The 13,847-nt window shown below is 44.3% G+C and overlaps 1 protein-coding gene across 3 annotated transcripts in view; it reads left to right on the top strand.

Moving 5' to 3' along the window:
* Nucleotides 1-13,847, top strand: part of pde2a (phosphodiesterase 2A) — a 130,447-nt gene that overhangs the window by 113,980 nt on the left and 2,620 nt on the right. For all 3 annotated transcript variants that reach the window (XM_030380510.1, XM_030380511.1, XM_030380512.1), the window contains 17 exons: nt 2,188-2,299; nt 2,731-2,770; nt 3,746-3,809; nt 4,444-4,525; nt 5,069-5,243; nt 6,112-6,224; nt 7,764-7,841; nt 8,211-8,333; nt 9,050-9,120; nt 9,495-9,617; nt 10,268-10,355; nt 10,834-10,881; nt 11,279-11,353; nt 11,474-11,573; nt 12,045-12,157; nt 12,338-12,376; nt 12,628-12,734. In XM_030380510.1, the coding sequence (XP_030236370.1) occupies nt 2,188-2,299; nt 2,731-2,770; nt 3,746-3,809; nt 4,444-4,525; nt 5,069-5,243; nt 6,112-6,224; nt 7,764-7,841; nt 8,211-8,333; nt 9,050-9,120; nt 9,495-9,617; nt 10,268-10,355; nt 10,834-10,881; nt 11,279-11,353; nt 11,474-11,573; nt 12,045-12,157; nt 12,338-12,376; nt 12,628-12,734 (1,551 nt within the window). The remainder of the gene's footprint in view (nt 1-2,187; nt 2,300-2,730; nt 2,771-3,745; nt 3,810-4,443; nt 4,526-5,068; nt 5,244-6,111; nt 6,225-7,763; nt 7,842-8,210; nt 8,334-9,049; nt 9,121-9,494; nt 9,618-10,267; nt 10,356-10,833; nt 10,882-11,278; nt 11,354-11,473; nt 11,574-12,044; nt 12,158-12,337; nt 12,377-12,627; nt 12,735-13,847) is intronic.

The raw sequence follows: 13,847 nt of genomic DNA, 5'->3' as shown, positions 1-13,847 counted from the left end.
TATCTATCTATCTATCCATCTATCCATCTATCCATCTATCCATCTATCCATCTATCCATCTATCTATCTATCTATCTATCTATCTATCTATCTATCTATCTATCTATCTATTCTCTCTGTGTTCTTGTCACACACCATATGCTTCCGTTAGCATTAGAGATTAGTGCCGTTCAGCTCCTGTCTCCAAATCATCTAACTGCATACACCCACACACACGCATTCACACACCCACACACACACACGTACACACACACACACACACACACACACACACACACACACACACACACACACACACACACACACACACACACACACACACACACACACGCACGCACACATGCCAGCACACTCACACATACACGCAAGCACCCACCCACACACACACACACACAGTCTTACACACACACACACACACACACACACACACACACACACACACACACACACAAACACACACACACAGTCTTACACGCACACACACACACATCCCTCGTTTGCACTCTCTCATTCTTTCTCAGACAGATGTCAAAGAAAGGATTATATCCTTGAATTCTCCTCTTGTGAGCCCCGTTGATGACCGCGCGGGCACCTCATTACCATAGTAACAGCCGCCAGATTACTAAAGCAAATGTGATAAATGTGTCCACAGCTCCAATAGCGCTCATGCACACCTCAGTGGAAGCATGCGTACCTAAGATATGCGGCCGTATGCGGTGCCTATCCCTGAATGACATACGCAGCAAATACTTTCAAGGGTGTTGCAAAACTTTACTGCATCCAAAAGGACCACAGTGTGCTTGCTCAGGTTCTGTTTGTTTTTTGTACCTCCAGATTCATTTTTGATTCATTTAATTAATATTCATAACTTTATAAATAGTTATGGATTTGGATCGATTTCCTTTCAGATGTCACAGAGATCACAAACATATTTTAAGCCTGCTTTACACAAAGCAATTGTGTTGGGGCTTAAAATCTCTCCAAATGCATGTTATTAAATATTGAATGTGCAGTAGGCGGTAGCTGAGAGAGAACGATTAACTCAGATTATGTTCAGAATGTGAAGATCGGTTGGAAAGCCAAATTGTTTTGGTTTATTTTTTTCTGTTATTTATTTTTTGTGTATGCCATTTTCAAAGAAACCATTGGTTGTGTTGCACGACTGTTGAAAATAATTGCTGGATTGATATGTCTACAATTCTCTCTGAAAAAAAAGGTATAACAGCCGCAATTGCTACTAGCGAATGAAAAACTAATTTTGTTTTAACAATATAAAAAACGATTTTTTCAAATGGCAATTATCCCATCATTTGACTTCTGTCATCATGGCTTTGACAAACAGCATATTTCGAATGCGCACCACCAGATAGATGTACCACTGCCACCCTGAGGCTCAATAGGCTAACTGCAATCAGCTTACCCGAGTCATCATTCTACATTAGTCTGATCCTTTCATCAGCTTATTCTCTGGAATATTTTGTCTAGGCCGTTAGTCGTTTGGAATGCTTTTATTTTACACCATTGAGCTCTCATTGCACATTTTCTAAATTAATCATTGTGACATTAATTGGCATTAGCTGAAAATATGTGTAGTTTTTGATACATCAAAGCTTCTCCAAATGAGCAATAGGGGATATTTCGTACAATAGACATTTTATATATTCTTAAGCATGAGTTCAATGGCATGTCTCCATGGTAACCAGCATGTTTAGCTGTAGGGACACGGCAGGGTGGCGTCAGCATGTCCTTCCAGACCGAAGGCTTTCCAAACTGAGTTGGATGCTAAAGCGCTGCTCATTTGTATTCACTATTTGGTGATCTGTATCCGTACTAGTGGCGTACTTTGAATTAAGATCCATGATCTATGATCATCACGTGTGCATCCCCTGGTGCATAACATCTGCATATTTCATATAAAACATTTTCCACAATCTAAGGAAGAATTTGGAGTGATCAATGATCAAAAAATGCTTTGTGATGCTTGACTATTACATATTTTGGTGTGTCCTAGCAACAGTTTTTGCAATGCTACCTCAAGGTCACCTTCTGTTGCCTGAATCTATTATAATATGTCTATTCACATGCTTGCTTTTGCGTGGGTGTGTGTGTACGTGTGCGTGTGCGTGTGCGTGTGCGTGTGTGTGTGTGTGTGTGTGTGTGTGTGTGTGTGTGTGTGTGTGTGTGCAGACACACAGAGGCAGACGAGCACGCCATTCAACACTGTTTCTGCTATACTTCAACTGTCCTTACCTCAACCCTGGCTTTCCAGAAGGAGCAGAAACTCAAAGTGGAGTGCCAGGTGAGATGAGCAAACACATACACACACACACACACACACACGCACGCACGCACGCACGCACGCACGCACGCACGCACGCACGTGCACGCGCACACGGACATACACCAGAAGAAAGAGAGAAGCAGAAAGAGTGTGAGAGAGAGAGTGAGGAGGGAGGTGTGGATTGAGTGCTTTTGGGGCCTAGAGGCAGAGTTGTAGATAGACAGGGAATACAAGCAGTGATTTAAGGTTATACACACACACACACACACACACACACACACACACACACACACACACACACACACACACACACACACACACACACACACACACACACACACACACACACACACACAAGCAAACACACTATAATATATATATAAACACACCCGAGGCTGTCTACAAGGAGGTGCTCAAATCCAATTGTTGATATTTGATTTTCTGCACAGGCTCTGTTACAAGTGGCCAAGAACCTCTTCACACACTTGGGTAAGTCCTGTCCGTGTGTGTATGCCTCCTCCGGTCTGCATGCCCGTCTCTATAACGCTGCAGGTGTACAGTACATTGACTCCACTAGTTGTGGAACTGGTGTTAAAGACAGAGCATGAACATCCTTTTGTCTGCCTGTCATTCTATTGTCCAAGATACTCAATACAGTACAATACAGTATCTCACACACCTGTTGCTTCTAAACGTCTATTTCTATATACAATAACAAGAACAGAATTCCATATATAATGATCATAATAATAATCATGAGCATTATCACAATAATCATAATAGTGGTCATAGCAATTATACTTAGAATACACATTTTTGTTTTTTGTTATTATTGTCTTTATAAGTATAATCATCATGATATATATGATCATTAGTTTTTATTTAAAGAGAAAGAACATTATAAAACTACTATTATGTTACTTCCATTTTTCTTTCTGTTGGTGTTTACTGCTTTTGAAACGTGATAAAATCCCTTCCCTTGCAGCGATCCTGCTGTAGTTGTTGATCCAAGGAATAATGTAGTAATTCTCCATTTGCAAGTCGTTTTCTGTAGCGATGCGCAGAGGGCTCTTGGCTCTGGAGAACACAGACGTTGTAGACCGCAGATTACTGCGGATCATGTAGGATCATAATAATGACATTTGACTTCTACTGTCCCCGTAACCTGTTCTCACCCCGCTTTGGCACCCTGATCTTCCTTACATTGTTTCTCTCTCCATCTCCCTCTCTCTCTCCCTCTCCCTCTTAACCACCTGATCCCTTGGGTCTTTACTTGTTTTATCTCTCTCTGTCCCTCTCTCTCTCTGTGTCTGTCTCTCTCTCCCTCCCTTCTCTCTCTCTCTCTCTCTCTCTCTCTCTCTCTCTCTCTCTCTCTCTCTCTCTCTCTCTCTCTCTCTCTCTCTCTCTCTCTCTCTCTCTCTCTCTCTCTCTCTCTCTCTCTCTCTCTCTCTCTCTCTCTCCCAGACGACGTGTCTGTGCTGCTGCAGGAAATTATAGTGGAAGCCCGAAACCTCAGTGACGCAGAGATGTAAGCTCTCTGATTGATTCTTAACATTTGTGTGTGTTTGGTGTGTGTGTGTGTGTTTACTTATATGTGTGTGTGTGTGTGTGTGTGTGTGTGTGTGTGTGTGTGTGTGTGTGTGTGTGTGTGTGTGTGTGTGTGTGTGTGTGTGTGTTTCAGTGTGTCAGTATGTATGCATGCATTTATGATTGATAGTGAGTGCAAATGTATCTCACATTATATTGTCTCTTACATGAGTCTATCATTCTAAATCATTTATTCAAGATTTCCTTTCCAAGGAGTGTTGAAGTGAACTGCAATTAAGTCCCATTAAATGAGTAGCAGCTTACAAACTGCTTATCTCATAGTCACTATCCAAGTGTAAGCACCACCAAAGGGCAAACATAAAGTTTTCCGCTCTGACCTCAGCCTGCAATAACTCCAAAACCCACAATAAGCCATTTGTAAGGACATGTATCAATTAAAAATTAACATGGCAAACGACTTGCCATAAACACAATTACTAATGAACCACTCTAACAAAACAAACACGACCTCAAAGGTCATAACAGAAAGACGTCCATGTTATTACCCTCAGCACCCCTCCGAGGTGTCTCCTGTCTCCTCATGTCCTGCTCTGTCCTTCATGTCCCCTTCCTAGCTGCTCTGTGTTCCTGCTGGACCGCGTCAGCCATGAGCTGGTGGCCAAGGTGTTTGACGGGGGAGTTGTCAGCGATGAGGAGGTAACACACACACACTCTGGCATGTGTGTTACACACATTATTTTAGTTTGGGTTATAGTTTTTTTTGTTTTTGTATGTGTGTCTTTCTTTGTGTGTGCATTTATGTGTTTTCTTTGTATGTGTGTGTGTGGGGGGGGGGGGTTGTTTCTGTCTGTCCATTTGTTTATTTATTTGTGCCTGTCTGCATATGTATTTGCATATCTCGCTCATTATCTCCATATATGGATGTGTGTGTGTGTTTGTGTGTTTTTCTTTTTTTCTTTGTGTGTGTGTGTGTGTGTGTGTGTGTGTGTGTGTGTGTGTGTGTGTGTGCGTGTGTGCGTGTGTGTGTGTGTGTGTGTGTGTGTGCGTGTGCGTGCGTGTGTGTGTGTGTGTGTGTGTGTCTTTCTGTCTATCTGTCTGTCTTTCTGTCTTTGTGTATTTATTTGTGCCTATTTTTGTGCCTGTGTCTTCATATGTATGTGCATATCTCTTATTATCTCCACATGTGTGTGTGTGTGTGTGTGTGTGTGTGTGTGTGTGCTTGTGTGCGTGCGTGTGCAGAAGGAGTTCCGTATCCCGGCGGACCAGGGCATCGCGGGCCACGTGGCGACCACCGGCCAGACCCTCAACATCAAGGACGCCTACTCCCACCCCCTGTTCTACCGCGGGGTGGACGACAGCACGGGCTTCAAGACCCGCAACATCCTCTGCTTCCCCATCAAGGACGAGAACAACGGTGAGCACGCCGCTCCATGCACCACTGAGCCCCCCCCCCCCCCCCCCCTGTCCATTGGGTGTCTCGGTGCCGCCGCCGCCACACCAGATTGGAAAAGCTCAATTTTGTGCCACCCAACGTGACTCACTTCCCAAGCAGCCTGAGGCAGGGGCGAGGGAAAATGAAAGCGGCGGCACATGAGTGGAATTTTATTCCGATGTGTAAATAAGGCGAGTGCGTTGGGACCGCACTTTTTACGCGGGGTTCACCAAGCGCCTGATTCGTTCTGCGTTCAGAGGATGCGTGTTCTGTGCACACGCAGAAGATCATTATGCGAGCGTTAAAAGCTCAAAGCCCGAGTCGTTAGGTTTGCCTTTTGCGTGCGGAGCCTTCAAACCCACTTTCATCACACATTGTCAGGGATCGTTTTTCACTGGTGAATCGTATGTTATCCCTCAATATTTGATCTAGCATCCAACCCCCCCCCTACCTCCTCCCTTTCTCCTGGGGTTCTCGCTAACCAACGCTCATGACTACGCTCCATCTCTCCACCTTCATCTCTCCGCTTGCAACTGCAATTATGCTCTCCTTCAAACCTCACGCTCCGTCTCCCTCTCTCGCTCCAACTGCCTCCTCATATCTGCCGTTGTTTTTTTCACCCCTTTTCTCTCACCTTCTTTTTCCTCTCCCTTTTCGTATGCTCCCTCTCGCTCCCTTGTTCTCTCTCTGTCTTTATCATTCTCTCTATTTCTCTCTCTCTCTCTCTCTCTCTCTCTCTCTCTCGCTATTTCTCTCTCTCTATCCCTCTCTTTCGGCATTACTCTTACTTTCCTGTGGTATCTGCTCTTCTCCATCCTCCTGATTGCACTTTCAATCTCTCCCTGCTCAGAGGTTATCGGAGTGGCTGAGCTGGTCAATAAAACCAACGGACCATGGTTTAATCGCTTTGATGAAGATCTGGCCAATGCTTTCTCCATCTACTGTGGCATCAGCATCGCCCATGTGAGTCCACCCCCCCCCCCCCCCCCCCCCCCAAACCCCCCAAACCCTTTCCACACACACAAACACACCAACACACCCACACACACACATACAAACACACACACACACACACACACACACACACACACACACACATACACACTCTGACGAGTCTACTTGCCATCATGTAGATCACTACCAAAAGACACCTTCAGATTTACAGCCCAAGCAAACTAACAATGTTTTGAACAGGTTGGTTTAACTATGGAGGCCACTCACTGTGTAATTATACTGTATATATAAAGCTCCAATAAAAAGGGAGACAGGATCACCTTTTATTTAGGGGCATCTGAGCCTCATAAAGACTAGCAGGACACATGTTACACCTTTCCGGATGTACTATACCTTGGCCCATCTTACAAATACTGTTGCATCTCTTGAAGTAGCTCCAATGAAAGATGGTTGTTCAACTATCTTCAATTACAAATAAAGACCATACAAATGTGAATGTTTGCAGGAGTAAACAACACTTCTGGAATCAATTGCTTCGTCTAGCAGTGTTGAATCTGTAGATTTTCTAATATTTCTAGTAAGGTTTTTGTTGCTTGAATTATCGAGCTGCAAAATTGAGGAGTATGCTAATGCAAATTATGTAACACAAGTACAAGTGAATTGCATGAAAGGAAATATGTTTTTTTGATGATGATGACAATGATGAGGTTAATGTTAATGATGATGATGATGATGATGATAATGGTGATGATGTTGGATAAGATTCGAGAAATAGATCAAATTACCATTAACTATTTTTCCTTTTTAGACGTAAATATTGAGTATTTTCTTTGCCTGCTTTGCTGCAAGAACCATTGGCAGCTTTGAGGTATTGACGTGGTTGTGTAATGTTCAAGACGTGAATCTTGAACCAGCACTCAGGCTAAGTGACCTTACTAACTGAAATCGATCCGATCTGAATAATTCCATTTATTACTTTTGTTGGCCTCTTAGCCTCTCCTGCCTGGCCTTCACCTGTGCAATAATCAAATATTGATCAACGTCAATGATTACTTTCAACCAATGCCATTTAGTTTGGGTTGGGTATCCTTCAGAGAGGTGCATGCATGTAAATGGATTACGTAGAATTGTGTGCAGTGATGCATATAGGACACTAAAACCAATATTTGAAGAGTGGAATGCAAATGAAAAAATGCATCCTAGCGTGCGACATTTTCACCTTCACTTTAACTAATCCTCCCCTGGAAAATATTGCCCTGTAGCACTGCCCCAAAATATATCTATATTTATATATCAGAAGATATAACGACCACTTGGCAGGTCATTAATAATTTAAACACAAATTAATTATCAATTAGTGTTGCATGCTTGTGCATGGTGTGGAATCTTAAAATCTGTTTGCAAAAGTGAATGCAAGATCATGCATCTAATGAGCCTAGTAACAACTATCAACCCTCATGGCAATATTGGAGTTGCTCCTCAATGTTAAACATATGTCAGGGCTTTTTTGTGATGGGGTTAACGTGTCACTTCTGTTTGCGTCTGCAGTCTCTGCTCTACAAGAAGGTCCATGAAGCTCAGTTCAGATCCCACCTGGCCAATGAGATGATGATGTACCACATGAAGGTGAGGCACACGCACTCACACTTGCACACTCTTGCATTCACGCATACTCATAAACACACACTTGGGCATGCTCACACACACTCTCGCACAAACACACACAGACACACACACATACACACACACACACACACACACACACGAACTGTGCAAACGCACACGCTTGCAGCCACACATTCATGGATTTACACACACTCAAACACACACATGGGCATGCTCAAACACACACAAACACAGAAACCTTGGATCTTAGTAAACCGGCATAGCAAGCTTATCTTCTTCTTATGAATAAATATATTGTTGTTATTAATATCTTATATCATATGTAATTTTATGATATATTTTTGATAAATAATTGTGTATTTCCACCAGGTGTCGGAAGAGGAGGTGTCCAAGCTGCTGGTGGTTGGGATAGAACCAGTGAAAGAGATCCACTCGTGCTTCGCTGAGTTCACGTACACGCCGCGCTCCCTCCCCGACGACACCACTCCCATGGTAGGGGGCGGAGAGACACGGGTTCTTTACGACTTTGTTGTTGCTTTGGTTATCCAATTATGAGATGGTTTCGGTGCCGATGAAGCACCTTGACATTGAGGTACACATTGAGGGAGAGAAGGAGAGAGGAACACAGACAGGGAGAGAGATGGAGAGAGAGGAAAAATGGAGCCGAGGCCGATAACAAAGAAAACAGAGATAACAAAGAAACAGGGAGTGTGGGAGAGAGACAGAGAGAGAGTCAGATAGGGAGAGGTGGGGGGTGAGATTTATATTTTTACAATGGAAAACTAGAGAGGCGTTAAGATTACTAAACAGATGGAACCCAAGTGGCAGAAAGTTTGTTGCCGAAAAAAAGAAGGGATATGGTGCAGGACGGCGATGGAGATACGGTCATAAAGATGATTAATGAAAGCAGAAGTACGTGGAGGTAGAGAGAGAGAGAGAGAGAGAGAGAGAGAGAGAGAGAGAGAGAGAGAGAGAGAGAGAGAGAGAGAGAGGGAGAGGGAGAGGGAGAGGGAGAGAGAGCAGGAGTGAGAGAGAGAGAGAGAGAGAGAGAGAGAGAGTGAGAGTGAGAGAGAGAGAGAGAGAGAGAGAGAGAGAGAGAGAGAGAGCAGGAGTGAGAGAGAGAGAGCAGGAGTGAGAGAGAGGAAGCAAGGTGAGAGTGTTGTCATTCGTGTGATTTCCCCTGTGCTGGTGCGTGTGTGTGTCCACAGGGTATTCTGAGCATGTTTGAGGACATGGGCTTCATCAACACCTACAAGATAGACCTGCGCACACTCGCCAGGTACCACAATTAAAAAGCTTTCATCAAAGCGGCTGTTCTTTGGTCCAGACCCCCTGGTGGCTATAGAGTTAGGGAAAGGTTAATGAGAGGGATGGTTATTACATCTTACAGTATCATGAATAATAAGGATAATATTACAATGGTAACAGCAGGCAATAGGTCATCAAATTCATCATTCATCATCTTTGATATCATCAGCCCTGTCCTAAATCTGCCTCATCCGGCTTGTTAATCCAAATCATCCCTCAGATTTTAATAAAACTGATTTATGCATGCAGGCTTTCATGTTTGTAATGACTCAAGGCGGTATCCTACCAGGGCATTTTAATGAGGCAGGTGGGGATACTCTAACATGAAGCGTGCCTCTGTGACAGGTTCTGCCTGATGGTGAAGAAAGGCTACCGGGATCCTCCCTACCACAACTGGATGCACGCCTTCTCGGTCTCACACTTCTGTTACTTGCTCTACAAGAACCTGGGCCTGGCCAACTACCTCGAGTGAGTACATGAGGGAGGGGGCTGGCGGGCCGGTGTGGCGGCCAAGGGTGGCGGGAATCCTAGTCGGAAGGTCCTTGGTTTGATGGCCAATGACCCCAACCTGCCTGTAGGCAGGCAGGCCAATGTCCACAATCAGCCTGTAGGCAGTCAGGCCAATGTCAACAATCAGCCTGTAGGCAGGCAGGCCAATGTCAACAATCAGCCTGTAGGCAGGCAGGCCAATGTCAACAATCAGCCTGTAGGCAGGCAGGCCAATGTCAACAATCAGCCTGTAGGCAGGCAGGCCAATGTCAACAATCAGCCTGTAGGCAGGCAGGCCAATGTCAAAAATCAGCCTATAGGCAGGCAGGCCAATGTCAACAATCAGCCTATAGGCAGGCAGGCCAATGTCAACAATCAGCCTGTAGGCAGGCAGGCGATGGTCAACAATCAGCCTGTAGGCATCCTTGAGCAAGATACCCTAACCCCAAACTGCTCCTTAAAGCAACTTATCTAAATTTGTTGTGGAAAAGGGTGTCTGAATATACTAGCTGGTACTAAATAGTTCACAGGACATTTTGATTTGTCGCTTTAGCTGCACTCTACGGTAGCTTTGTAACTGTCATTGATATGAGGTGTCTGACGTGACGTGGTGTCTCCGTCCTCTCCAGGGACATAGAGATCTTTGCGCTCTTTGTCTCCTGCATGTGTCACGACCTGGACCACCGTGGCACCACCAACTCCTTCCAGGTCGCGTCGGTAAGAAAGTCGCACCGTCGTCACGACCGCACGCATACAGGGAACCAGAACACGCTCCGCAAGCTCCACATCATAACATGAACAAAGAAACTGACCGTTAGGAAAAACTGTGGCTTGAAGCTTGACTCGCACTTGCACACACGCTCACATGCACACACACACACACACATGCACACACACATGCACACACGCACACACACACACAAACACACACACACACACACACACACACACACACACACACACACACACACACACACACACACACACACACACACACACACACACACACACGCACACATACAAATAAGCCGCTGCCTCTAGCCATTCAAATTGACAGAACCCGACACAAAAAAGCACTAGCCATGATTTATTTTTCCATTACAGAAAATTATTTTTTCCGATATCAGAAGGCAAATACAAATTGCGTGAGTGATGTTTGGCCTGATGTATGTGTGTTCCTGTTTTGGTTTCACAGCAATCCGTGCTGGCTGCTCTCTACAGCTCTGAAGGCTCTGTGATGGAGGTGGGCTGCCGGCCAATCACAAGTCTCTCACACTCTGCCTCAATCACTCACAGCCCTATAATCAGTCTTTGAAGAGAGGATGAGGAAATGAGCCCACATAACGCTTTATATTATTTCATATGATAGATACCGTTATGTCATAATGTAATTAAAGCCCCATTCATATAGTATTCGTGGCAGACTTGATTGTAGTTATTTTTTCTCCTAAATGATTATATCCCTATTTTATTGAACGATATTATTGGACGATTTATTGACCTCTAGTGGTCAGCTATGTGAATTGCCGCTCATATTGCCATAACCATTTGGCCTCATTTTTATCATTTACCTTTAGAATGTACTAACGTTATCAATGCACTGTTTTGTTCATGTCTTATCGTGTGATTATTTCATTCAGAGGCACCACTTTGCCCAGGCTATTGCCATTCTGAACACCCACGGCTGCAACATCTTCGAAAAATTTTCAAGGAGGGTGGGTGACAGTGTTGAACATCAACCATCTTGTTTGTGATCGCATTCCAAATTCCTTACAGCACTTCAGTCTTTGGTCACATGGTTCCTCATACATGCTGTACGACTGTGTTGATATCAGGACTATCAGCGCATGTTGGATCTTATGAGAGACATCATTCTGGCTACTGACCTGGCTCACCACCTCCGTATCTTCAAGGACCTCCAGAGGATTGCTGATCGTACGTACCTGGGAATGTTGTGGAATAGCTCATATTAGTTCAGTTATTGGTATCATCGTTGTTGTGATTATGTTTAGGATTAGTATTATTGGGTTATTAGTTCAGAGCAGCAGTGTTAGACTAGTAAAATAGGTCTCACTCGATCCCATATTTGCTGAACCAGCACTCAGTAATTGTAACACAAGGCTATTTAGATGTTTTTTTCCTCTAAATAGCTCTTTTGGGTTAGTCCTCCAACATTAAACAGAAATAAAGGTTGGAACATGGAAATCATTTTCCGGGGATTATTGTTAGCAGATATTAAGAGAAAGATGATGATGATGATCAAGCATATCAGCCCGCCTGCCTAATGGTTGGAATAACAGTGTCTTGAATGTTATTTGATAAAAGATGTCTGATGGGTGAAAAAAAGTGATAGTGAAGTTACACAGCCTGTTTGAGAGTGTGAGTTTCACGCCGGGTGTGTTTCAGTTGGCTACAACAAGAACAATCAGACCCATCGCTCTCTACTGCTGTGCCTGCTGATGACGTCATGTGACCTGTCGGACCAGACCAAGGGCTGGAAGACCACGCGCAAGATAGCGGTCAGTTGCCTGTTTCATGACTAAAGGTGTTAAATGGGCTGGAAAAGGGCCATATCTTTTTCAAAAGAAATTTGGGAAGGTTTTTGGAATTTTATAGGTGATATGTGGTGTTATTTAAAGTTGCGTCTTTTGATGTTGTCTATTGAACTCTATTGTCCATCACTCTGTGTGTCCCTGCAGGAGCTGATCTACAAGGAGTTCTTCTCACAAGGAGATCTGGTATGTAACAGCATCCAAACCTTCTCTCATGTTTAGGGTTAGGGTCTCTCATGTTTGTGATATATTTTTTTTATCTATAAGAATCTGCAGTAATGTGCAATTAAACTGTGTGTGTATTTTTTTCTGTGTGTGTGTGTGTGTGTGTGTGTGTGTGTGTGTGTGTGTGTGTGTGTGTGTGTGTGTGTGTGTGTGTGTGTGTGTGTGTGTGTGTGTGTGTGCGCACTTGCTTGTGTGTTTCTTTGTGTGTGTAGGAAAAAGCCATGGGGAACCGACCCAGTGAGATGATGGACCGGGAGAAGGCTTACATCCCAGAGCTACAGATCAGCTTCATGGAGCACATCGCCATGCCCATCTATAAGTAAGCCCCATTGTTCTTTGAGCAAGAGACTCACGCTAAATATAGGTCATAGAGTACTGCGGGCCACCACCCCCACTTGCTAAAGTGGGAAATGGGGCACAGAAATTATGGATTCAGAATTGACGTTGAGAATACTCTCTGCAAAAAATGAATGTCATAGTAGCAGGGATTTGCACTTATTAGCATTTGTTTATGTGTGTTTATGCAAGTGTTTCCTATCTACTCTACTAGATATTACCTTTACCTCAAAAGATCCCTCAATATTTTAAAGATCCCATGGCGTTGGGTGTAAAACGAGCGCTAGGCATTCTGCTCCGCCTTTGAAAAAACAAAGCCCAGACTCTCCGTTTTGGAATTTTCCCTGTATGTCGTCATAAGGGGAGATGCCACCACCCCTTTCTCTGCCTTGCCAGCCCAGAGAATTTGGCCCGCCAAAGAGCTACGACCATGCGAGCGCCACGTGTGTGTGTGTGTGTGTGTGTGTGTGTGTGTGTGTGTGTGTGTGTGTGTGTGTGTGTGTGTGTGTGTGTGTGTGTGTGTGTGTGTGTGTGTGTGTGTGTGATTACACACAATGTAAGTGTTGTACACTTCTTTGTTATTTGGATAAACGTTCTGCTGTTGGTGTTATGGTGCATAACACGTGGTTCTTTGACGTCTCGGTATTTCCACAACGAGACTGTAGTTGGGGTAATCTCAGCCATCGTTAAGCCCCGCTGCCCGCCGCCGCGAGGCACCAACACCACGAAGCAGCACCGCCCGGCAGCGGGCAGCGGGCAGCGGGCGGTTCAGTCTGTACTTCAGATTGATGTGGAAGTGGAAGAACCAGAGAAATGTCGGAGAACCCGACGCAGTCGTTTGTGATTCATAATATCGTCTGGAGGCGCACACAGCTTTGGCCGTGATAATATATATTCTATGATATGTATTACATAGATTATTATTTATAGATAGATCCAGGAGTGTAACGCAAGTTTTGTACACTTTGTTATTTGGATAACGTTCTGCTGTTGGTGGTATGGCGCATAACACCTCGGACTCAAGTCTCTGGTGTTTCCACAACGAGACTCGTAGAGTGGGTTGTCTCAGCCATGGTTGAGAAGGAATTGGGGGAAA

The sequence above is a fragment of the Gadus morhua genome, chromosome 16, assembly GCF_902167405.1.
Source record: "Gadus morhua chromosome 16, gadMor3.0, whole genome shotgun sequence".
In the NCBI taxonomy this organism is placed as follows: domain Eukaryota; kingdom Metazoa; phylum Chordata; class Actinopteri; order Gadiformes; family Gadidae; genus Gadus; species Gadus morhua.
This window is presented reverse-complemented; position numbering and strand designations above follow the sequence as displayed.